The following is a 26,476-nucleotide window of genomic DNA, read 5'->3' on the forward strand; positions in this document are numbered from 1 at the left end:
TTTTATGAATCAAGTCCTTGAAAAGGCATTCTTTTCATAAATTGCTTTTACTCTTTCATAATTTCTCTTGACAATAATTCTTGGTGAGTATGCAGATAACAACAACAAGGCAAGCTTAATATTCACTCAGACTTAATCAAATAGATCATATAGTCTTCATTTTACCCATTAAAATATTTTCATTTATAAAAATTAATCTAAATATAAATATTAACACTAAAGATTGAAATCACTTGATGACAAAATAATTCTTTGTGTGCTATAACATATGCTTTTATGATTTTTTAAAACAGTAAATTATATCTTTGCACGTATTTGGCACAATAAACATTTGTAAAAATTCAAATGCCTCATAGCAGGTGGGATTTTTTTTTCTTTTTTTTTTTTTTTTTTGCAATGCCTACACAGTACACATTTTTCTGTCAAAGAAGACTGAATATTTTAACATTGTAACACGATATTTGCTTTTCATGCCTCTTAAGGAAAACAACCTATTCCAAACTTCGTTGGCTTGTTTAAATCACACTAACAGAACAAAAGCCAAAGAGTTATTCTATTAAAATTAGTCATTTCTGTATTGATATTACATACACAATATTAGTTATTATTTATTAGACAAATATGTAGACCAACCACCATTAATGACACTTCATAACACGCATACCTGCATAAACCAGAACCTGGGAATGTATTGTACACATACACGAGAACAGTTGAGGAATGGGGAGGAGACGGGATAACAAAAAAAATTACTAGGCATCCTACTCTGTTTAATCTCCTTTACTGGATTGCATATATAAATAAAATCTATTCATTTTATATATATATTTATATATTAAACAGAGTGGGCCAAATTCTGCTCTCACATCTGTGCAAACCAATTCCAGAGAACTAGTATTGTGTGAGAGTAGAAGGTGGCGTAATTTCACACAGAATCAACACATCGGGTCAGATCTTGGGCAAATGGAAATTCCTTGAAGGAATGGAGTGACACTTACGTATTCAAGGTGGGAAGATGGTTGTAGTTATTCCGAGGGTTCCTTACATGCAGCTGGACATTAGTTTACTGACAAGCGTGATGTCAAATGCGGGTGGCAGATTTGCAACTGGCACTGTTTTTCCAACCGTCCCATCCAGCCATTCCTTACCTTCCCCACCTGCCCCCCTAAATCCAGCCTAGCCAGGAAATTTGCCCAGTTTTGCTCATATTTGCACAACCACAGACGCTTCACGGCCTGGTGTCCCAGAGGACTGCTTTCCTGCCGCATGGTAGGTAACGTGCAGCACTCTGCCAGCGGGTGTTCGCTGGGAGCACAGGGAAAGCAGCAGCTCTCCCCGGTCCCTGGCACCCGCTGCTCTCGGGAGAGCTCACCGCTCCTTAACGCTGAGGGGGAACTTGCCAGCCCATACCCTCCTTCACAGCACATTTCACATCAACCCAGTCTGCATTTGGGTACCTGCTCTGCACTTTGTGTGGAAGATAAGGGATTCACTGGCCTATCACCTCCTCTAACTACCTCCCCTTTGTATTTCTCAGAGCAAAAAGTACCACAAATTGGCATGGTCCTCCCTAAAAAAGGTGCGAGGCACACCCTGTAAGCAGCATCTTCCCTCCTGGACATCTGCTCAAGGGCCTTCCAGTTTGGCTCACCTTTCAAAGGTCTCAAGAAATGAGAGAAATTTAACTATTCACAGTCCAATTCAGAGGGGCCCAATGGTAGTGGGGTGCATATGGCACCAGTGACGGGCCCCAGCTACTCCACATTGGCTACAGACTAGTAAAGGAAGAGCCATCCGGGCTACATTTTCCCCCGCCTCAGAATGAGGAAACTGCAGAAGGTTGCAGCCATCCTACTACCACCAGCCAGTCAGCAGAGGTCTCATCCACAATGCTTTTACTTTCTTTTTCCAGTCTTAAAGATTTAGTCAGAATTTATTCTGAACTACAGCATGGTTGGACACCACCAAGCAGACAATGCTACCAAGAAGAATGAAACATACGAAGGTATGGGTTTCACAGCAGTGTTCAGGTATTTCCAGACGCCAGGATCGTAACTCAACAGACACGTTGTCCATATGTGCTGCCACCAATTCACAGTTCAACATGACATCTGTGTTTCCCCTGCTGCCAAGAGCAAAAGCCCTAGCTCTGGGGCTAGAACATTAAACTCTGCCAAGTGTACCCTCAGTGAACAGAGGAGTCTTTGCGCATCACATCGCCTTCTACAAACCTGGACAAAAGTTCCACTGACTCACTGGGAGCAGAGCTAGGTACACTGATTCTCCACGCCCACCACGCAGCTGAAAAGCAGCAGATGCTGCACAGAGTTGTTCTTATTGCTTGACAAGATGGATGCCTAGGTGAATAGTAAGAGGCCAGCAAATATGGATCACGGGTCTGCTTTGTTCTTTCTTTTTATATGAAATATTGGCCTATAATTATGATTGCATCTACAAAAACATACTGCAGTTTAAAGACGACATACTTTAGTACAATCAATGGGGAGCAAAAGTGCATCTTAAAATGTGGAGCCTTGCTTTTGAAACTCAGCATCCTTTCTAGAGTCTTATGAGAACTTTAAGGCAGAGTTTCCTTTAGCAGACCACAATGCTGAAGACTTGGACAGCTTTCTCAGTGAGGTATCCAAACGAAGCCCTATAACTGAGGCATTGTGGGTTCTTGAGGGTCCATTTTCAGCTGGACATACACAATGGCTGTTAAGTAAAGGCACTCTAGTGTACAGCCTTAGGCAGTGTGTTATTGGCAGTAGGGAAGTGTAAGTTTAGTACATCACAGCAGATCCTATAGCAGGTTCCTAGAACAGAGAGGGACAGGAAAAAAAATAAACATGAGCAAAACAGAAAGCAAGCTTGCTGAAGCTTCTAGGGGGCCAGGTCCTTCCCCTTCTCCCCTCCCTGCCTATTTTCCACATATCTAGTGGCAGATTCCTTCAGGAGAGTCAGCTTTTTTCCTTACCCTTCTACAGCTGCTCTAGAAGAAATGATTGACAGCTGTATGGTGAAGCCTATTTGTTCAAACCCTGCAGAGCCAATGCGTGGCCTTGAATGCCACTTAGGTAGCCTTTGAACATTTCTCAAGAATTAGTGAGATTCAAGGTGACTCTCACCTGCTGAGTTACAGTGCGCAGGTGGCTCTGTGAGGGGCTGGTTCAGAAGTCTGAATCGCAGGGGACCACTAATTCTTTTTTTTTTTCTTTTAAATAAGGGTAGCACATTCCCAGAGACCTGACAGCCAGAATACATTCTCACAGGCCGACATTCAGGACTGCACAGCTGCTATACTGTGGCATATAGTCATACAGCTTGCAATGACACTGGTTGTATTTGTTCAGAGCTGCCTCAGTGGTCTCTATTCTTTTTCTTCAAACTATTAAAAGAAGTTTTGTGGAGATACTGAAATATAGCTGCCTACACAGATATCGCTATCTCTCTATTTACTGCTTTTAACAGCAGCTTTAAAAACATTTGTTATGAGTTTACCATTAAGTCCTTGGCAGTGCTTTTCCTCTCTTTAGCTCTTTGTGTTAGAGATCCTTGAAGCATGAAGTTTCTGTTAAACGTTCTGACAGTGGTAACTGGAGAACCATCTATTTTTTCACCTGGGAAAAATACAAAGAGGGAGATCTTTCACATAGCACATTGAAGAAGATGTAACGATACTCCTGAAGAGTCACAGCTTCCAGAGGGAGAAAACTTCCCCTAAGACGTATGAGGAAAGCTGGCTTTAATTTAAATGAAAAACAGCAGGCTGTGATACTCCAAATTTATTAAAGTTTGAGGCCATGTCAATCAGTGGAATTACACAAGTGTCAAACAAGAGCAATGCAAGGTGAAGCAGGCCCTAAAATTGTCAGAGCTAATGCACTGCAGGGTTTAAAAAAAAGGGAAAACATGAAAGAAAAAACCACTTTATTTTATAAAGCTAATTCACAGCCATACCCTAACATACCAGCAACATCGCTGAGACACATCATATGGCTTTAAGAAAAGCAACAGGATTGTGGACGGTGGCAACTGGCTGTTGTAATTAAACACTGCGACTGTTTGAGTCTCACAGCCTAACCCCAGGCATGCCAGAGTAGCAGCATCCCAGCTGCAGGACAAGTATTCAGCATTTCTCATTTGCTTCTCCCAGCCTTCTGCTTCCGCTCCTATTAATTTGCCACTGTCACAACTTCCATGGAAAGAGAAAGTGGTGATGCTTTTTAATGTGACAAATGGGTATTTTATGTAATGCAAGTAGAATGGGAAATGAGGAGGGTGGACATATTTAGGCTTTCTCTGTTCATTTTATAACTTAATCTTCCCCCTACTTTGCTGAACTGCACATTATATTGAACCTCATAAGGACAGACTCTCTCTCTATAATGTATGTAAACAACTGAAGCGCACCTTTTATTGGTGGAGCTGGAAGTTTTCTCCTCTGCTGTCTTGATGTGTCTATTGTATGCATCTGTAAATAACACATACGCGTTACTCAACTCCACTACATAAAGAGGCAAGATTTCCCCAATGCATTTTTGAATACTACATAATGTTCTGGCACCTGGTTTGCTTGCTTTTGATCCCGTTTCCTTGTCAGGCGAACACATGGAGCCACATTCAAGCCTGCAACAGTGAGAGCTGATATTCTGCTCTCAATATCTGAAATCTTCAAAGAAAATAAAAGAGAGAGATAGACAGATGGGGAGGGGGAAAAAGAAGTTTTAAAATTACTGTGGATGCCACTACTAAAATACATCCCTCCCCCAGTCAAATTCTCTTTAACCAAAAAATATAAACAGATGGCTAACTAACTTCTTCGCAATTCTGACACTTTTCTGTATTCTTTAGTCCTGACGCTAAAAGGGACTTTGTTAGTAAAGATGCAGCAAAAGAACAATCCAAACTACCATGTCCTACTCCAAGGAAGAGGCATTTTACTCCTTTTGAGGAAAAAAAGAAAGGAGGAGAGAAAACCCCCATCTGCAATCTCCCAGTTACCTTTAGCTGCATAAACCCAAATTCATTCAAGCTGTGTTTTTCAAGACTACATTCAAAGAATGACTTTGTGAGACATATTTTCTAGTTCAAAATTAATTTCATGCACATGCAAACTACATCCTCTTTCACAAAATCTAAACATTTGACCTTAAATATTTATAATTTAAGTGTATATATATGTTAAGCACTAACATGCATAAATGCAGGTATACACTATATAAAAAATACTCAGTGGCAAACAAATTGCTAGGAGGAACAAAAGTCCAAGAAAGGAAACATCTGGGGGAAAGTAGGCTGATGTTGAGACTAGCAGAAACGTATGTTGCTACAAGGGAAAGAAGTGTCAGAGAAGTCAGACATATAATCCGACTCCTGATTCATGATGACCCCTGAAGCTGTTCTCTACAGAAGACCTTCAGTTAGCCTCTTTCTCACCCTCCTTGCCTATCTTAGGCCTCTCTCCTCCTCAAGTATCACTCCCATTAACATATTTACCGTAAAATAATGACCAAAGCTAACAAAATGTCACTGCCAGTTCACCATCTAGCGCAGCAGTGCACTTCTGACATCAGAGAGACGTCAGACTCTCAGATCTTTGCTCAGTCCTAAATTGAGCATGCTGCTGCTGAGTGAAAAACAGGTACTTCCCATTAAAGCCTAGCACAGGCAGGTCAGAGTGCCTTGCTTTGTACAGACTGGTCAGTGAAATCATTGGCAGTGAGCTGCTAGCAGTGTTATCCCCTTGAGGTCTGGCAGCGTTACCTCATTCAGCTTTTAGCACCAGGTCACAATGTTCTCTTCTGAGCCCCAGACTTTCTGGAGCCCACTAGAGAGACACTAGTTCACAGCCCACAAGAGCAATCGCCTTTTGGCTGGGATGTGTGCAACTAAATCCCGAGGCAGGCTTGCAAGTGCTAGGCTCTGTGCTTGGCTCAGCGGCTGGCTGCCCTTGGCCTTTTTTGGGAGAACAGTACTCACACTGGCTTCTACAAAGTGCTTTACAATTTGCTGATCAGACACAGAGTGTACCATGTGAGCCGCCTGGCAGCAAGGAGCAGGTTCAGTACCAGTATTGCAGTAACAGGCTGTTACGCTCCCATGTCTGAAAACAAGCTGGGGGAAGAAACAAGCAAATACAGTGTATCTGGCAGGTCTGAGTTATGCATCTCAGTTAAGCTTTGCCCAGCTCCTGTGATGCACTCAGCATCCTTGGATCATCAATCCACTACGGTACAAAAGGATATTGAAAGTAAGTGTGCATGGACAAAAGGTAAGTGCTAGGCAAGGCAGTGTGAAACCTGCAGGTAGGGAGGAGCCGCTCTCCTCACCTGAAGCTCCGCGTGATGAACCTGGGCGGCTGCTGTGGCCACCTGATCCTCCAGATCGGCCAGCTCAGATTCTGCAGTAACACTGTTGATCTTGCGTGCGGCATCCTCCAGGTTGGTCAGCTGCCCCTCCAGCCCATACACCGTGCCAGCTGTCAAGTACACCTGCAGGGCCAAGGCAGGGAGAGGTGTCAGGGATTTCTGTTTTGTGGGCACAGAGGTTTGAGCAGACTGCATCTTCCACGATGCTTTTGAGCTTCCCTCCTTGCTAACCCACTACAGGAAGACTTAATTGGCAGAGGAAAGCAATGGGGGATTAATCTGAAAACACACATTCACAGAGAGGAGCGAGGTGTGAGGTGGCTGAACTCCAAATTTCATAGGTGCTACAATGATATTCCAAAACACATTTGTTCCAGATTCACCAGAAAAACAAACAAACAAAACAAAAAAAAAAAAACCCTGAAAAGTTTACTTTTTTATTTTTGATATTTAATTGCAAAGCAAAAACCCTGAAGTCTACAAGGGGAAGCCAACAGATCACACCTCATATAAAACTGTGATTACTGAAACACGCCTAATAACTTCTGGTAATCAAAACTCTGTAAGAATAACTGTTCAGCAATGTATGGTTATTAACTTCTTATCGAGTAGCTGCGCTTACATGTGTAACAGAGTTTTCCATCCCATCCTGCTCTCACCCAAATATACAGCAGCCAAAATCTTCTCGCCTCCTGGCCCTTTGGAGTGAATCTGTGGAGGGTCAATAGACTTAGCTGGGCCACATAAGAGAGAATAACAGACTTTGTCATTTAGAGATATTCCCTAAAATCAAATAACTTTTAATATTTTGACCCACCTACGATATCTCTGATAACTGCAGGTAAAGGTTTCATTTCCCATTCAGCTCCTTGGAGCAATAACTAATAAAATACATTGTGTTCTAATTGTTTCTTTTATTTCACAAAGAAATCTAAGGTACATGGCCAGATGGAGGTCTCTGGTTTATAAAAAAGGGTAATTTTCAAGCATTAGCTTTTGACATCTGTGCTTAAAACTGTGCAGACCCATGCAAAAATACTGCACCTTTTGCCTACTTAGTAGACAGCCAAGAGACTGTTTCCGTGAGGCTGGTAACAGCCCAGTGGAAATGAAATATATATTCTGATTTGCCCCATTGGCAGCCTCACTCTAATAGCAGTAAAGACGAGGGTGCTAGAAAGCTAACATGAATTAAACATATTCTGTGGCCGACTTCATGGTTTAAGAGGCAAGAAAACAGGATCTGAACCAGATCCTTGAGCAGATACCTTCACTTCATACCTCTTTTCCACTCAGGTCACCTGCCCGCAATTCCTAGATCATTCAGTCAAATAATTTCTGGCCATGCTGTGACTTTATGGATCAAAAGTGGTAGAGAATGACTAGATTAAGATTTAAGTGTTTACTTTCCATTATTTTTTATTTTAGTTTCTTCATTGCTTGCAATAGGGTTTTTTTTCCTTTGCATGTTATTACAAAGCATAAATGTATATACATTTTTTTCACGTATATGACTTTGCTAAGAAACAAACTCACTACATCTTGTATGATCTGCATCTTGTAAGACCACAGACTAACTGCAGGCATGAAATCTTTGAAAAATATACCTAGAACAAATAAGCGATCTTATTTAACATCTTTGCTGAAGTATTTGGAGACACAGGCGGGCCATAAAGTTATCATGCTGATTTAAATAGAAATGTTCCTGCTTTTGTGGGGTTTAATTATTCCTTCCATTCATTTAAATGATACATCTTTGGTGCGACATACCACAGCCACTTCAGATTAAAAGGCGATCTTTTTTTTTTATTTCCCTGTTATGTCTAAAAGCTCAGAGAAAGAAGAAAAATGAACAATATGAACAGAAACATCTGTAGAAACTTAAAGAAAGGATGCATTTAAATGCTGTGCCATAATTCTCTGCACAATAAGTTGTACTTTTCAAGGGGGGGAAAAAAAAATCTAAAGAAAATAGGACTGATAGAAAAACGTGGGAAGGGAAGGTCATCAATGTTTTTGTAACTGAATTAGCTCCTACATTTGCTAAATTTTAATTTTATTGAACATTTTCCATCTAGATCTAAATAAAATATTTTTCTGAAGAATATTCTCTTTACCTGAACAATCATGCTTCCAAGCAGCAAAAGGGTACTTGCAGGTCTCCATTATATTATGCCCTTCTGCATACATGCATATTCAGATTGTGAAGACTTATTTTACTACCATTTAGGTATGCACGGCTTCCACAAAACCCCACCTGACCTTGTGCCGGTTAAAGTGGCTCCACATTCCCCCCACTGATGCATGCGCAGTCCCCAAAATGCTACAGAAAGCACAAATGAACAAAGCGCCTATATATACCCAGATCCTCTTCCAAAATTGCTGCAAAGAGGATGTGCTGCATGCAGATACGCTCCCATCTGCACTGGGAAAAGTTATGGATTCCTGGATTTCTAAAGGCTCTTTAACTCTGCTATGGAGTGTGGTGGTGAAATCTTGAAACCATGAAGCTCTGCCATCTACTCCAAATCCTGTGTGGGGCAGAGAAAGATGTAGCGTGGGGACACTGCAAGGCTCAGCTGGATACCTTATGAATTATACAGGGAATTGAGAGAAGCTAAACCTCTATATATGCTACAAGGAGGACAATGCCACAGCAGGAAATGCTCTGCCTCAGTGCCCAGCCTCTGCTTAGTAAGAAATGCTTGGCCTGATTTAATGACAAGGGGCCATGGCACCACATATGCCAAAGCTCCACAAAGATGGGAGAGATTGTCAGAGTGTAATTGGGTAAAAAAAACACACCCCAGATAGTTTACAACACAGTTCTCCACAGAAAACTGTGGAAGGAACTCTCCCCAAATTGCTCTGGGTCCTCCAAAGGTATTTCTTAGTTTTTCTAAAGATGTGGTCCAGCCTGGACTTGGATTTTTGTTCTGTATTCACCCTGACATTCTGTGGTGTGTGGAGCTAGGATGCTTCAGTATTTCATAGGGGACAAAATCTCCATCTACCTACTTCTATCAGTCTGAAAAAAATTTATCAAACTCAACTAGAAGTTGTTGTGGGGGTGCATCTGTCATGTAAGAATGAAATGGATACCATGGTGGGTGGCACGAGGAAGGCACTTTGCTCGCCACAAACTCAAGTTATACCCTTCTCCAGGCACCAGAGCAGCAACTGCTCTGGGAAGCCTTTACTATTCTGCGGAGGGCCATATCTGAGCTGTCACACATCCAGCATCTCCTGGACGCATCCTACTGTCCTGTCCTCCCAGCTCTGCTGGGGAGGACTCCCAAGCCTATTTTGCTTGTTTGTTTTGAGTTCCCCTACCAAAGAGGAGCTGGGAGCATGGCCTCCATGTGGAGAACTCCATGGCAGGGCAGGCGCGGGTGGCTGCGGTGCCCCATGAGGGAGGGCAGAAGATGCCTGCAACCAGCACAGTGTGTGGAAGCAAGGAGGAGCACACACAGCCGGATGCCTGGGAAGGCTGAAGAGAGGTGGGAAGGAGAAGTTTGGAGGTCCGGTTATGATTGTGAGCTGGTTGGGGGGGAGCGACGGTGCTCTGGGGCGGGTTGGAGGGCATCTTGTTGGTGTGGGCAGGGGGAAAGCTCTGAGATGGAAAAGGTTGTGGAGTAGATGATGTTAGGAGGGGTAGGATCTAGCTTGGGAACCTTCAAACCAAAGTAGGGCTGGGAGATTTGAGCTCAAAAAAGGTGTGGTGAGAGGTACAGGGGAGTTGTGGGACTAGTGGGAGGGCTCTGGAGTAGGACAGGCCCAGGACTGGCTGTTATTGCCATGGATTATCTCCTCCTCCATCCCTAGCCTGCGGCTGCTGTGGAAGTATGTTTCTGTGGAGGAAACTGATTTTATCCCCCAAGAAGAGATTCTGTCTGAAAGTTTTCCTGGGCTAAAGAAAACCAGGATCTATTTTCTTGAATTGATCAGGATGTTACAATGGGACAGCCCAGATTGCTGCGAGATCTTTAAGAGCTCCTAATGAAGGGAAAAATCACTGAAATGTAATCAGTTAAATGTGGGAAGAAGAGGAAAATCAGAAGTTACAAGAATACCGACTCCATTAAGTGGATGCATAAAAATTTCCAGTGAGTAGTGACTTCCCTCTGTGATTCAGCATTACACATTTCCTTGCAGTTGACAGGTACTCATGAAAAAGGACAGGTGATTTGGATGTAGCCAAGCAGAAAGGTTTGTTTAATTCAGCTTCTCCAGACTGCTCTTTTTATGAGTGGAGCAGGCAACTCTGGCTCCCTGGGTGCTCAGCACGGTATGCTGGGGAAGTGTGGGTGGAGGAACAGCTCCTCCAATTTTCCTCTGTGTGACTGGGGACATGCTTTCCCTTACCTGTCCTTACAATAATGAGGCTGTGCTGGGACTTGGAGACATGTGGTGTCAGCAAGGCATGGCACAGCTGTGCAGCCACAGAGGTTTGGATGGCTTAAGTTAATTTTTGAAGCAGGGATTCTAAAATTAGTTGTAAAACCCAACACAGCCAACTCACCCCCTCCCCCAAATGTTTCAAAGCACACATTAAAAAAAAAAAACCCAACACAGCTGAGTACCCCTTTGAAATAGGATTTTTATTCTGTTTTGTGTATTTGTTCAATAACCCAAAATTAATTCTGAACATCCACTGATGCTGCCGACGCACTTTCCCTTTCCAGTTGGCACACACACATAGGTGCACTCACTCACAAACATGCCACTTCCACATCTGATTCATATTCTTACGTTTTCTTCCAGTGTGGTGAGCTGCTCATCGAGTTTGATGGGGTCTGTCCCCAGTGGGAACGTCCCTCTTCCTCTGTCCTGAATGTCAGCTGGGAAATCGCAGGGACCAGTGGATTCTGCTATCAGCTCTTCAGTGGCATTGATGACTTTCAGGACCTCTGTAGATATGTTGCAGAGAGAGACAGCAGAGTACTTCTGTTTTGTTACAAGAGTAGACAGAGAAAACAACAGCATTAAATTAGCACAGAGAGATAATATGTAAAATCACCTTGCTAATAGATGTACATTTAGCCGTGCTAAAACAATATACCTGGCTAACTGCTGTGAACAGACACAAGAACTGTGTGATGAAATTGGAACCTGCTTCTCTTTTTCTCCATCCCTTTCTCACATATGTGCACTGATACAACATACAAAATAAAATACACACACACTTCTTCCACAACATGATTTTTACTGGAGGGATGGTCCAAACCTTATCACACAAATATCCAGATTTAAAATCCGAGTGAGCTAGATAAGCCTATTTTTGCAATAGCATTTTAAAACACAGCCTTCCTTTTTGGGTACTGGCAAATGGATGAGGAATCATCTGTCTCCGTATCCACAGGAGCCATTGCATTGCAGCTGCAAACAGGGGAGAGCAATAATCAGCAGCCCTATCAGGATGGCAGTTTATAAAGATGTTTGCTATGATTTATATGATAGCCCCAAAAACCAAAGGTTCAGCTACAAGTGTGTGAACACTTGTATCCTGATTTTTTTAAAATTTAAATTTACCTTTTTTTAATATTTATTAAATAAATTATATCAAATAACATGGAAAAGCATAGTTTTATTTTTTTTTTTTTTAAACAACTGCAAGCCTTTTTATCAGTGTTACTTATTTGTGATTTGCAATTTGTAATTAAATACGCTGATTTTGATGATTCTCACAGAGCTTCAGGCTTCAGGATAACTCCTTTGATGGCAATAAAATTTCACCTGACGTACCCTCAAGCTCAACATCCAAATTCTACAGCCTGGAGATTGAGCCAAAGCTTGTTGAAACCAATACAAATACTGTCACTGAATTTATGTGCAATACCTTTAGTGTTGCTTTGCCTAAAAGAAAGTGTGGGAAGTTTAGACCTAAATGTAATTCATTCCTAAAACCTGCAAATATTTAGGCATGTAAATTAGGGGCCCACCCATCTGTAAATTTCTCCACAAACAATATCTGAGGATCAAAACTGAGAAAACAGACGGCCTTTGGATTCTATATAGTAAATTCTATAGTACAGAAAAGTATAACTGATTAAAAATGTCTGTATGTTATGCAAACATTGTATTAATCGATGTCAGCTGGCCTCCTAGGCAGGATATCGGAGAAAAAATGTTCCTTTGCTTCACATGAACTGGTGGGTTTAACTGGAAAACATCTTTTATTATCCTTTTCCTGTAATTAGCTGTTCATTTTTATGTTAGATAAGACTTTTACTGAAAAACGACTTTTTTAGCAGTATGCAGTCAATTGTTGTACATCAATACATTAAGGCATCTTTAGCACTGTTACTTCTCCAAATTACAAAAAATAATTGGATACATGAGATTAAAGAGAAGAACAAAGCAAATACAGTATGCTACAGCACACAGATCTTTAGCTTGTTAGGATAGCCAACACAGTCCCAAACAAGTAGGCCTAGGACACTCTTACTGAGAACAAATACTTGAACCCCATAAAGAGCCTACTGTTTTTTCCATTTATTTTCACAAGTGCCAATTAGGTTAAAAACAGATCAATAATTTTATAAGACAGAAGAGGAAATCAATGTTACTTTGTTTTATTATTTGCTTTTACAAGTACCCAATTCTTATTCTAGTCTATGAGTACCAAACAAAAAAGGATAAAGGCCAGACACTACATTTTCTTCATCATCTTCACTGATGTATGTTCTCCATTTCAAGAACTGTAGCCTCACTTCAGTGTTCACGATTTCTTAATTTTTTTATTACCCTTTGTAGCTAATGATGGACTTCCAAAAAAGATTAAATTAAATTAGAAAAAAGGTATTCTTATAGCAGAATATGACAATCCATATTGGCCTTTATTACAGTCCAATTACTGCAACACAGGGTTTTTGGTTTTTGTTTTCCTAGTAAAGTATTCTGTGATAGGAAGCTTTAGGAAATCAAGATTTTGAGTAAAATACCCTACCTTCTCAGTACCGGAAGAAACTCCCCCCCTCAGTAGGGGAAGAAAAGTTCAACAAAGAAGAGATGTGATTTTCAGCTTTTCTAGAATTTTGAGGTAAGTTCTTATAGTGGCAGACGCTGTTTGACTTTTAAAACCAAAGGTTTGCTTCACATTAAATATTGTGTAAGGCAGCTAGATGGATGTTCATAAAGTGTTTGCGTCAGTGAACATACCTTGGTCCTAGCCTGCAGGTATATAGCTAGACACAGGAGTCACAATATTAAAGCTTTTCTTTAAGCTTGTGAAACATTTGCTTTAATAGTATAACAAGGATACCGCACTAGAGTTTAAATACTGTGAAGAAATGAATGGCAAGCAAAAGTGACTTTCCTTAGAGCACATCTGAAGAGTTGATCTCCCAAAACCTAAGAGCACAAGCAATATTTCCATGTATTTAAATCTAAACTTTTTGAAGATTTTCTGCTAAAGGATGTTTAGAGATCAGCTTTGCCCTGGGCTGCATTTTACAGAGAAGTAAGAAGAGATTAATGTGTGCCTAAGGGAGATATAAAATCAACACGTGGGGAGTCCTGGAGTTTTAGTGCTTCACAGCCCTCTCCCCTCCCTGACCACCCACATCAAACTCAGGAGTTATGAGGTTCTATAAAAATCACCTAAAATTCACAGACACACATGCACCAAGATCATCCTGGTAGCTGGACATTGCAAACTGCTATAAAGAGCTCTTGTCTAATTTATCTTGCCCTTGCAGGAATGGTCATTGTTAACACCTGGAAGTGATTCAAAGAGACAGCTATCATGCCATGATGAAGTCTCTCCCACCTGTCTTGTCAAGATAGTCAAAGAACTAATATAGATGTGATAGATGCAGAAAGCAATCTCTATTACAAATATCTAGCACAGAAACACTAAGTGCAACCATTCTTCTTAAAACACCGGGATGCATTCTGATTTCAACTGTGCTTCCCTACTTCTGGATTAACACCACTCCTCCCAAATGAAACTGATGCAGCTGATCCAAATTTGAATGTTTGTACTGGTTATAAGAATCTCATTTTTTACTGAATATGAGATTAAGGGGTAAATGGAATGAAGAAAACATGCATTTATCCTTTTTATGATAATTAATGTCTATGCTCACAAATGCGTCAAAGACACAGTCAAAAGGAGATGCTCAATTTCCCGAGTTCTTTGTGGAAGAGTTTGCAAACCAATGAAATACTAAAAAAGTGAGTGTATGTGAACACGTATACATTTACGTGTGCCTGTGTGTACTGAATATAACAAAAAGCATCTCATAAAACTTCTTTACTGTCATTTCTATGTGTGGTTGGACAGATGGAAAGGATTCCTGTCTTGCTGAAGATATGGTTTCAGTGGTCTAAGCTAGCTCTTGCTGGCAGGTAGCCATTTCCCCCTCTTCTGCTGTCTCTTTCCTTACCCTGCTGATGCTACAGATGTTGCCTTTGTTTTTTTTACTTAAGGATGCTGCACTGGAAGGTGCTTTATGGAACAGTATTTGCATCCTTGCACAAGGTAACGGAAGTACAGCAGGGTGATAAAACTGAAGTAACGTAAGAGTCCAAACTGTCAAGAATAGGTGAGTGTTAAGTCCTTGCATGCATCTCAGCAGCCTATGACATCTCCACATCAAGTTTCCTCTGCATGAACATTATTGCTTTTAGTTTTAATGCTCCTAAAGCAGTTAAGTTCTCCATCACTTGAACTGATCTCTTCTCCATGATGTATACTCTGCCATTACCATTTTCTCTTTTTGCTGTTATGATGTTATGCCATTGCTAGGCTCTATGAAACTGGCATGCGAGGCAGTGACTTGCAATTCAATAGAGAACAGTTAACATCAATAGTTAGATCAAGAAATAGAGCAAGGGAAACTTGCAGCCCTGGCACAATTGACCGTGTCTGCAATGACTTGTAGTGCAATCATTTTTAGCTCTGGTCCCAAGCTTTTCTATCACACCCCCAGTCGCATGCCTGTTTCTCCAACAATACCCTCATTTTTTTGTAGGCACTTAAGGTGGGCTGGGCAGAAGACAAGTTTTGCTTTGCCACTGACTGATTCATCTTTTCAGAGTAACCTGACTAAATCCAAACTTGATGAAAACATAACCAAAACCCAAACCTGCCTCCTCATCTCCCCACCCCATGGGACTTCGTTGTACAGCTTTCAGAAGGCCCTGAAAAGCCCAGCAAAAGCCCATCTCCTTCACAGGCAAGCGATATTTGGGACACTGGCCAAGTCACAGTGTGGGAGGAATGGAGCCATCAATGCCCAACCATCAATGGCAGTCGTCAGTCCTGACCTTCAAAAGATCTTTTGGCCTAAAAGTGAGCCCTAACCACTCATTACCACAAGACTGGGAAAGCAAGCTAAAATTTGCCTTGATATTTGATGGAAGACAAGTATACTATGACAAACCATGGTATTAAGGAATTACTCTTCTGTGCAAGTTTAAGACTTCCTGCCTTGACCTTAATATCAATGCTTTCATTTATGGGCACTCATTTAGAAAAAGAAAGCTAAATTAGCTTACAGAGAGCGCTATTATTCTACTGACATTGTCCAAAGAATAACAAAGAAATACAGTCTCTCTTTTTGATTGTGCTAGGTAATTCTGAATATTAGAATTTTACTAACAAATTCAATCCACTGTCCTAAGATGGTTACAGGTGTTATTCATAACAATTTGTAATGCCTCATTTCTAGAGACAAGTTGACTACAATAATGAGAAAGGAAGTGATTTTCCAAGAGGTGAAATATTATGGTGCAAGTTGGAAATGGAAATACTGAAACCTTAAAATCTGCACAGGATTCTGTAAGAGTACCTATAATGGACACAGGCTGGTGACATTGCACAAATGGGAAAACATTTTTTCTTTAAAATCGTCCTTGGGATTTTTACTAAAGAAAACCAAGATGATTAAAAGGTGATTAAAATTCATAGCACAAAATTTAACTCTGAGAGTAAGGAAAAAATAAAAAGTTGAGAGGAGGAGTGTTTTGCTGAATTAAGCATCAACTTTTGACACAAAAAAAGTGATTCTTATTTTATGACTGAGAGAATGCTACAGAACTAATTTGCTTATCACTATACATGACATACTAAAAATAGCATGTATATTAAAATATGAGATAAGTATATATTTTCTCAAGGAATAAAATGAAAATCTCTTTTAATATCTGGTTCTCATAAGCTGAGACTCAAATAGTACAGAATATGAAACCTCTTTCCATCTAGAAAAATGATAAGCGATAGACACTAGCAGCAATGTGAGAAAGTGCCTACTCACTGTGTACAACATCTACAATGAATTAAGGGTTTTGTTTGTTTTTTAAATTGGGAGCTTAGAAAGGTTTTTGAAGACCACTATGGTCAGAAATTGCTAAAAATCTCATTGCTCAAATAGAATTTAATTTTTTTCCTTCCAAATTTATGAATATAGGTGAGCACATCAGAACAGGAAGATTACACACCTTATCTTTGTCTTCTGTTCTTTACCAATAAAACCAAATTCTCAGCACAAAGCCAAATAAGAGAACCAGCCTATTCCACGTGTCTACTTCATGCTCATCACTCCCATCATAACTCAGGGCTAGCTGTGATTATTAAATACTTTTCTGCAATGATTATTGATTTTGGCCAAAAAGTATGATTCTTCAGAGCTGATATTTCCTTGAAAACATTTTGAGGTTGAGAATTTTGCTTGAGAAATGTGGAAACCCTCAATATCACTTTACAGCATCTCTTACTATGTAAGAGATGTAAGACGACACAGATAAAACAAAGCATTCTCACCTGCTGCAATACAGTGGATAAAAACTGCAACTTTAAATGAAGATCAAAAGCCTTTTGTTTTTCCTAGATAGTGGGGAAGCAGTTAAATAAAAAGGCAGAAAAGTTACGTTAACAGCTACAGAGGTTAACGTTTATATAGGTTCAAACTTAGAGAGAGCTTTAGGATGAACTGCAAGAATAAAGAAAATAGCAAATATACCATAAGATTTAGATTTTTACATTTATTGCTAAAATATTTAAAATAGACCAATGCCTAATTTATTTTTGTTTGTGGGATTTAGAATAACAGATCTCATTAAGACAGATATTGCAAATGACACATCTTTTTTATGAGATGAAACAGATGGGAAATCCTGATTTCCACCATCACAAAACAAACTCTCAGTAGCAATAGAAAAAGACTTTTGCAGCAGTATTAAAGAAAGGTCAGCTATCTTCAATTTTTGGGTCTACACAATTGCAGTTTCACCACTGTGTGTGTTTCTAGTTACCAAAGGGTCTGTACCTCACTTATGCCACAGTCAGATGCTCATGTCTGAAACACCTTTGCTGCTGTCCCTCTCCTGGACTTCACTGTCCCAAAATGAACAAAATCCTTCATACTACCACTCTCCAGTGTCAAGTTGGTAGGCCTACCTTAATCCCCCTAATTTACTTAGGTCTATTTAAACTAAACTGACTGCTTTTGCCTTGAAGTAATGACACAACCACAGTTACCCTGTTGGCTGTGCTGTGACAGAAGTACCATCCAGCTGAGGAGCAGTGTTTGCTTGAAACTCTTCCAGCTAGATCTGAAAGAGCTCATCTGTCACTGCCAAGTCTCTGGGCTGCTTACAAAAGAAGACAAGAAAATAGTAACCTTTTTGTTACAGACTATTTTCCCCCCATTTTTTTCCAAATGCTTACACTAATCTTCACTGATTTTCTATAACTGTATCTGTAAAATGGCTTTCACATTTTCTTCCTAAGTAAATAAATCTTTGGTGATCATACAACTGAAGGGGATTCATATTACACGCACGCTGGACAGAGCTGGCTTGGGTGTACATGCACATAAGTATCAAACCTGAGACTAGGAGAATCTTGTTTACAAAGGTGCTGCATTCCACATGTGGAGCCAGCTGAGATCTCACCTATTCTGCACTTCTCCAGGCAGATTCAACAGGGCTTTGATTCAGTTGCTTTAACACAGGCAGAAGAGGTGCAATTTGAAACAGGTTGAAGTATCTGAGGATTCTCAAACAATGCTGTCAGATATGACATGGACCAGGGAGATGCATGTTTCCTCTGGACTAGCAGTTAAGGCCCTGTGGGATACCCTAGGGTGGGTGGGATCTACCTATATCCATACTTACACAACTGTATTGACCCCAGGAAGTGTCATAACTGGAGGAACACAAACATCACTGCCCACTTTTGAAAACTTTTTAAAAATAAATGTTTATGGTCTTGAAGAAACTATTTTGCCTGAAACTGAAGACTCAGATTTTGACGAAACAAACTTAGGACCAACTTAATTTTCTATACTAAAGACCAATAAAAAATACTAAATACATGGGAGAAATCTCCTGAATGGGATTTTTGTCCAGCAAACTACTTAATCCTCAGTTTAAAACTGAATATATACTTGACTTCCGTTGAATTGAGAATGTCAAACTTTAGATCCATTAGCCCAATGTGAAGATTAAAGTCTCATACCTCTTTTAGAAGAAAAAGCCACTGTTTCACCTTCCTTAAGCAAAATCTTTTTTCTCCACTGTCATTCAAAATCCCATGCATAGATTTTCTGCAGTTCGTAAACCTTAAAGATCACTTTCTACAATGCTGCCCATATTCAGTTTCAATCCTGGACTCTGGAAGACTGCCCAGATAATTAACATTGTAATAAAAGCTGTGATCCACCAAAACACAAGAATTATTCCAAGCACCTTGCATACAGAAGTGTGAAACAACAGACTCACAAATATCTTCTGAGTTGGTAACCCAGGAAGATGCCGTTGTATTACACTGTCCAGTTTTATTAGCGTAGTAGCAACATAGTAAAGCTACTTACACTATTACATTTTCTTGCGAAGTGAGCCATGGGGTTCTAGCTCCTTCAGAAACTTTTACTCGGTCATTTCTAAAGTCTTCAGGCAAACGAAGCTGGATGGCAGTTTCCTATTAATCCCTGCCTGAACCAACACACCAGCCAAAATACCCAGGAGTTCCTCAGCAACATCTTCAGTTCACGAAGTTGCAAGATAACAGTCACAAAAACTACTACATCATCTTCTGTGAGGACAGTGCACATACCAGCACAAATGATTAACAGAAGCCTCAGCCACCAGGAGACAGAGGATCTCTTTTCTTATTATAGCACTGCTGTTATAACATCACAGCCATTCCTACCGTGACACTTTAACAGGCTGTGATACACAGGAGGGATTCACTACCACGTGCGTACCCAATGCCGTTCTCCAGCTCCATCAAGGTCATGAGCATATTTCTCTCCAGCGAACAAGTCCCATGAACCCTCCCTTGCCTGACTTCCCTCACTGAGCCCTGGCCACCTTCTCCGTGGCCAGTCCCAGGCATAGACACCAGCATACACCACAGCAGGGAGCTGGCTGTCTCTTCTGCTGTGGTAACATGCACCCACATCCACAGCTACTGGCTATTCTTGTCACTAAACAGAGGTGCCGGGCAGATTTTCTAAGAAGTGTCAATCTCATTATACCAGTAGTCAAAAAGTGCTAATTTACGTGGTGAAAAATGCAAGATGTACTCTCTTGAAACAAAAAATATAGGCCTCTGGCACAAATATACATGAAGATGATGCTGGTAGTACATACTTTCCCCAACATAAAGCTTTATAAAACCCAAGATGAATAAAATGTTTCCAGAGAATGAAGGCATAAGTGTTTTATAGAAAGAATGTTTATGCCGTTATTCATACTGTCAAGGAACTTGGGAGGTTTCACTTGGGGAACATGATCCCACTGTGCTATTTCACAAAGTTACTTACAGGTTTTCATTCAGAAAAGAGCTATTGAGTGCCTAGTCATGTAATAATGTCAACAGAAAACAGAAGGATTTAAACAAAGTTACTAAGCCTTGGTTGTAAGATTCTCTGGGCGGAAGCAAATGCACAAAGTGATTAAAAGAAATCCCTTTAGTACACAGCATGTTGCATCAAGCTAAACCAAAGAGGAGAGAAACTCAACTGCTGAAGTTTAACTCACTTGCTCATTTGCATATCTCAGGGAAGAGTACAAGGATATCAAGGAGGACTACGAAGTAGAAGGATACAAAAAAAGAGACACAAGGTTTTAACAACTATTTCAGTTTTTATGCTCTGTGGGGCTATTTGCAAAAGTGGCAGGGGCTATCCTGTTTTTTAAACAGTAACTCTATAGTTTCTGATTAAGTGGTCACAGTGATAGACTGCATTCAAAATGCAGTCTCATTAGGCACTGCTGAAATTGCCTTCTAGAATATAATTCTGGGGTATACCATAAAATATAGACCTGGCCTATTCATTTTCATGAAAGCATTAAAAGAGAGGAGAGGGGAAAGCAAGAGCTAAACACAACCCATTTATCACACTTGCCATTCTCAGGATCAGTGTCATTAAGATACTCCCAAGGGGATTTACATTTTGCTTTTTTCTTTAAGGTATTTAGTTAGGGTTTGGGGGGTAGAGCAAAAAAAAAAAAAAAGCGCAAGGCAGAAAGAACTGTGCAAATCACTGTGCTATTACAAGAAGCTTCACTAACACAACAGTTGCAGAATGTGATTTTTGGTTTGTTCACACCTGAAGCCTAGAGGGGCTGAAGGCTAAATCTACCCTGAGCATAGACGACTCCATGGCCTTTCACTGCACTACTGAGATGAGCAGGCTTTTCAGGGGTCTGCATATCCTTGAAAAACCATGAACTACTTCTGTAGCTTAGTAAGCACAAAATGTTGCCTATAAAAACAAACCTGCTGTAGGATTATGTTTGTTTTAAAGAGCTGTGAATCTCCACAAGACCATTTTAGGCAATGACAAACTTAGAAATGTTAAACATGATTGTGCTGAAGGTGTAAGAGGATTTAAGTCTAAGGCATAAAATTAACCTGTGTTAATTAATACCCACCTCAATACTCAAGTATCCCACATGAACTAAATTATTAACTCCAAGTTTAGCATTTTCAAACTTGTATCTTTAAGGCAGTCATACAACTCAAGAGCTTAGCTTGAGGTGAGAACCGAGAACACGCAAAAGACCAACTTCAGCTAAATCCCCACTCAAGACATGCCAATTCTTGCCATTGCTACAGATCTGCATATACTAAATACCATTTTTAAAGCATCAGCTCAACAGGTGATTATATGAGCTTCCCAGCCTCCATTAAAAACAGAAGTCCAGATTTTGAAAGGTGCAGACGTGCAAAAGTCAGATTTTCATGAGCACCAGGTACTTAATTTCCACTGATTCAATAAACAATATATGTTTTTTAAAATCTTATTCTATGGTTAGGTGTACTGTAACCAGAAATTCCCTGTGATTTAAGGTTGCTGATGTGTTCCAGAATAAGCTTGAGAATAGAAAACTAAAGGCTAACAAAGCAAGACGGCTAAAATATAAGCAAGATGGCTAAAATACATACTTGAATTTGTGTATAGGAGCTCAAAGCAAATTGTAGGCATTCGAGCTGTCATTTCAATAGCCCAGAATTAGTGGTTCCGTATAGCTAATTTGAAACTTGATGCCCAGGTCCGAAGTCTGGGTCTTTGGCTGAGAATGATAAGTGCCAGTCTAAAAGATCTGTAAGCCTTGGTTCTCCAAAAATCAGGCTTCTTAGAGACAGCATATTGGGGCATCTGACTTTTAAGGCATCTAAAATTACTGGTTCCCTGAAAATACATTTTCTATGCTTGTCTCCACTGAGACATGCCATCTACTCATCTTAAAGTTATTGCATGCTTTATGAGTTTAGCTAGGTCTTTGTATTTTAGGTTACCATAGCCACAAGAGGTATTATACGCTGTCAGCTTCAGTATTTCATTGTAAGATATTGGTCAGCCACCTTTCCAAAGAGAAGGCACGCGTCAGAAGATTTTAAATTACCTTTAAGGACAACTGTCAAGAATAAGAATGAAAGCAGCCTGCTTCTTTCTCTACAGCTGGAGCAAGTTCCGCTATCAATTCCACTGAAGTCATGGCCATGAATAGTACTAGGATATTTTGGTTTCTTTATTATAGACAGAAAAAAATATATACTGCGACCATGAATGACTAAGACTTTTTTTCCATCCAAAACCAATAAAGAATTAGGAACAACAAGCATTCCCTTTTGCTGAACATGGTATGTCTCTTTTTTTTTTTTAACTTAAGTAAATTTTACTGAGGAAAAAAATATTAATCTTTATTATTGTTGTAAATAGCTGACATACAAATGTTAAAGAAATAATAAAATTAGAGGAAAAACCAACTAGCATTACTTTGTAGACACATGCACATGAATAAGTACACCACAAAACATATGTCTGCCATTTTCTGTGCTCAGTTCACCATATAGAAGCATTTCACAAAGTCCTATTTAATTCTGGACTTTAATTGCATCATGTTATATGCTAGCCAGCCTATATATCCTGTTGAATAATTTGATATTGCTGGTTTGCCTTTGTAAACCAAAGACAAGCTAAATTGAATGCTGCTAACAAGCAGTGGTGATAAAGCTTTTATTTTATTTCCTTAGAAGGTTGTGTGTTCATCACAGAGATATTTGCATACATGACAATGAAGGTACTTACTCTGCTGTGTGGTCTATGGCTAAACAACTCAGAATCAGAGTAACAGAATACACTTGAAAAGGACCTCCAGAGATTGCCTAGTCAAACCGTTCTGCTCACAGCAGGGTCAACTAGATCAGTTTGCCGAGGGCTGTGTCCAGTCAAATTTTGATTTGGACGTACCCTTTTTTGAACTTCATGAGGTTCTGTTGGCCTACTTCTCCAGCCCGTCAAGATCCTCTGAATTGACAACAGAACCATCTCATGTATCAACCGGTCCTCCAAATTTAGCGTACACTCATTGACTCTGTCAATACTGAAGATGTTAAACAGTACTGGTCCCAGTACTGACCACTGGGGTACACCACTAGTGACTGGCCTACAGCTAGATTTTGAGCCTCTGATCACAACCCTTTTGGCCCAGCAATTGAGGTAGTTTTCAATACATGTTATTGTCTACTTATCCAGACCTTACTTGCTCAGTTTGTTTGTCAGAATGTTATGTGAGGCAGTGTTAAAAGCCTTGTTAAAGTCAAAATAAACAATATTCAGTGCTCTCAATGCCTCAGGTTACGGTGATCTTTCAAAGATGAACAAGAGTGGCCTTACAATGACATGGACCAGATCCCTCAGCTCTTGTAAATACATCTCCATTGGGTGCCATGCACGTGTGTACGTCCCGTTTGTTGAAATATTTGCTAACCTGATCCTCCTCTACCAAGGGTAAGTCTTCACTGCTCCAGACTCTCCCATAGGTCTCAGGGGCCTGGGATTCTTGAGGGCAAACCTTACCTGTAAACTGAGGTGAAAACAATGTTGTACAACTCAGCCTTTTCCATGTCCTGTATCACCAGGTCACTGCAGTAGTACGCCCCGCTTTCCCTCATCTGCCTTTTGCTGCTGATACTTCTGTAGAAGCCTTTCTTATTTCCCTTTGTGTCCCTCACCAGATTCAACTCCAAGCGGGCCTTGGCTTTCCTGATGCCATTCCTGCACACTTGGACAGCGTCCTATTGTCCACCTGGGTCACTTGACCCTGCTTCCACTTCCCAGTGTATTAATGCTTTATAGCATTTGAACAAAGCATCTTTCAAATGATGAAGAATAGATTTCCTTTAGATCGTTGTCCACGCTGCCTGTCAAAGCCGAGCTGCTGTGCAGACAAGACCCCAAAAGGTGAGTCAAGACACAAAACAAACAAGAATGAGCCTAAGTGGATCTAAGGGATAAGAGTCCTTGACTGGCAAGGGGCAGTGCTGGACTTCTACAGCACCAAAATTTGAGCACACCACATGATCTGAAGAAAAGTTCAGAGGTAGAAAGGGAAGAATGCAGGTGGTGAGCCCTGTGGAGTGATATTGAAATCAGACATCTCATTCTAAGGGCATGAACTGAAGAACTCATACATTATCAGAACTGACACTGGGTTTCAGTTTCACTAGAATATGTTACTACTCACAGAGGCCTATTAGCTGGTAGAGTAACAGGGTAGGAAAGCTTTAAAGAAGCACAAAATATTCCCATAGAGAGGCGTAAGAAGAATCTATGACATCAGAATGAACTACTTGATACTCAAAATGGGAGCAAATAGAAGGACTGAAAGAACCCACTTAAACCAGCTGGTTAGCAAGGAGGAAAAAAGGATAACTGGATATCTTTTTAAATAACAACACAGAAGCCAATTCTCAGTCAGTATAAACTGACATAATTCCATTAAAATCAGTCACAGGTTTATTACACAAGCTAAGTTCACTGCTTTGAATTGATGCTGTAGGCTCACAGGAAGGAACACACACCTTAACTGAAGTTTTACCTGCACAAGGTCTGCAGGCTCAGACCCAGTGTAAAGAACCTTGGATTTTTTTAAGCAACTATGTTTAATTTTCTAACCAAAAGTATCTCTTTCTGGATTGCAACTTTTACAATATTAGCCCCACTGCTCTACAATGAGTGCTTACCTTCTTTAACTCTTCCTGAATACTTCTGCCATTTTCCTCTGAGGACAAACTCTCCTTTTGGTTTTCATGGTCTGTTGTAGGTTCTGACTCTTGTTCTTCACCAGAATCTGTTTCCTTGTCACTCATTTTAGCAGCAAGCTGAAATAACCTGGATTTAAGCTCCTCTTCCACAAGGTCAGGCTTGATGTTATGATGCTGATCCTCACTGCTTATATCAGTTTCTGATAAATCATCAAAATCCTAAAAAAAATTAGAACAGTATAATTACTGTATAGCTACAGAAAGGAAAATTAATAGCTACCTAGAAAAGTATAGTATGATTACTCTGCAGACAAGCTAGACAGAAAGTGTGCTCATAAAAAAATACCATGTCTTTACAGAGGAATGCCAGTAAACCCACACCTGTTGGATTGTGTTTATAATTCCTGCTTACTTTTATATTATGTAAAAAGGAACTATCAAAATTATTATGTATCTCTGTGCAACTAATGAAATAAAAGCCCAAATGGCATTTAGAATCATTATTATTAAAATCATAGAATCATTAAGGTTGGAAAAGACCTCTAAGACTGTCAAGTCCAACCGTCAAATTTCCCATTCCCAGCACAGCACTGCACTGCCATCACTCTCAGGCATGGTGCAGGTAAAGAAAGAGAAGTGTGGGAATGAAAAAACTTGTGACCTGGCAGTTGTGTCCAGCTTTCAGCTGAAAGCCACGTTCGAGTTCGCTGACTGCTGGTCTTGAGCATTCTCTGTGTTTTTCTTAAAGACTACTGGAAACAAATTTTAAAAAATCTCTTTTATTATTTGATGGTGCTTAAGATTTTCAGCTTTCCCAGTGATTATTTACGTTATCTACAGCGATGATTATTTTCCATATGCCAACCTCCTTGGAACATGTTTAATCTTTGGGAGCACCTTCTTTTTTTACTCTTTAATCCTTATAGGCGGGAAGTCCTCAGAGGCTTAGTTAAGTATGGTGGGTGTTAGAGACTTGACCATGACAAGTTCCTTACTTTGGAGGGTGAACAGGAGAAAAGCAAAATCCTTTTGCCTGGGTGCCTGCCCAACATTTCATAATGCAGAAAGGGGCCTTTTTTGGTTTGTTTTGAGAGCTCTTGCAGGAATTCTGAAAATATCTGATGCTTATGCCAAAAATTAACATCCAGATAAATACCAGCTTATTTTCTGGATCGGTGCTGCCTGATTAGGACCCAATTTCCCCTGGTTTGCTCTACAGTCCACCTCCCAGAGCAACCCACTCCACCTATAGCATTAACTTCCTTCTGAAAATGCTCTTATCTCCCTGCTGACTGCTAAAAGAGAGCTTAGAATAATTAGACGCTTTTAGTGCTTCAGCCAAGTGCATAAAGTAAGGTGGTTTTAGAAGTGATGAATTCTTTGAAATGGAGCATAATCATGACAAAACCACTCAGAAGGAAGCTATAAAGAATGCAGCCTGGGGCCCAGAAGCGGTAGGCACATTGCAGCGGGGCCTAAGAGGATGATTTGGAGCAATTCTCAGATAGGAAATTATTCCTATTTGCCTTATGCTCTCCCCTACTGTGACAGAACCAGACACTTCTAGAGAGACCAAAAGCCGTGTTCTCTCTACCAT

General features: G+C 40.3%; 1 protein-coding gene across 4 annotated transcripts in view; it reads right to left on the reverse strand.

Moving 5' to 3' along the window:
• Window positions 1–1,879: 1,879 nt before the first annotated feature.
• The window catches only part of MYRIP (myosin VIIA and Rab interacting protein), a 235,896-nt gene continuing 211,299 nt past the window's right edge, over window positions 1,880–26,476 (reverse strand). For 2 of the 4 annotated variants that reach the window (XM_075083483.1, XM_075083486.1), the window contains 7 exons: window positions 24,859–25,098; window positions 11,124–11,318; window positions 6,333–6,494; window positions 4,568–4,672; window positions 4,414–4,474; window positions 3,502–3,620; window positions 1,881–2,816 (listed from right to left, as the gene is read on the reverse strand). In XM_075083483.1, coding sequence (XP_074939584.1) covers window positions 2,784–2,816; window positions 3,502–3,620; window positions 4,414–4,474; window positions 4,568–4,672; window positions 6,333–6,494; window positions 11,124–11,318; window positions 24,859–25,098 — 915 coding nt within the window. In that variant the 3' untranslated portion in view covers window positions 1,881–2,783. Of the gene's footprint in view, window positions 2,817–3,501; window positions 3,621–4,413; window positions 4,475–4,567; window positions 4,673–6,332; window positions 6,495–11,123; window positions 11,319–17,139; window positions 17,203–23,603; window positions 23,700–24,858; window positions 25,099–26,476 lie in introns of all 4 variants that reach the window. The other 2 variants (XM_075083487.1, XM_075083484.1) reach the window with 2 other exon arrangements.

Source organism: Phalacrocorax aristotelis, chromosome 2, assembly GCF_949628215.1.
Source record: "Phalacrocorax aristotelis chromosome 2, bGulAri2.1, whole genome shotgun sequence".
Classification (NCBI taxonomy): domain Eukaryota; kingdom Metazoa; phylum Chordata; class Aves; order Suliformes; family Phalacrocoracidae; genus Phalacrocorax; species Phalacrocorax aristotelis.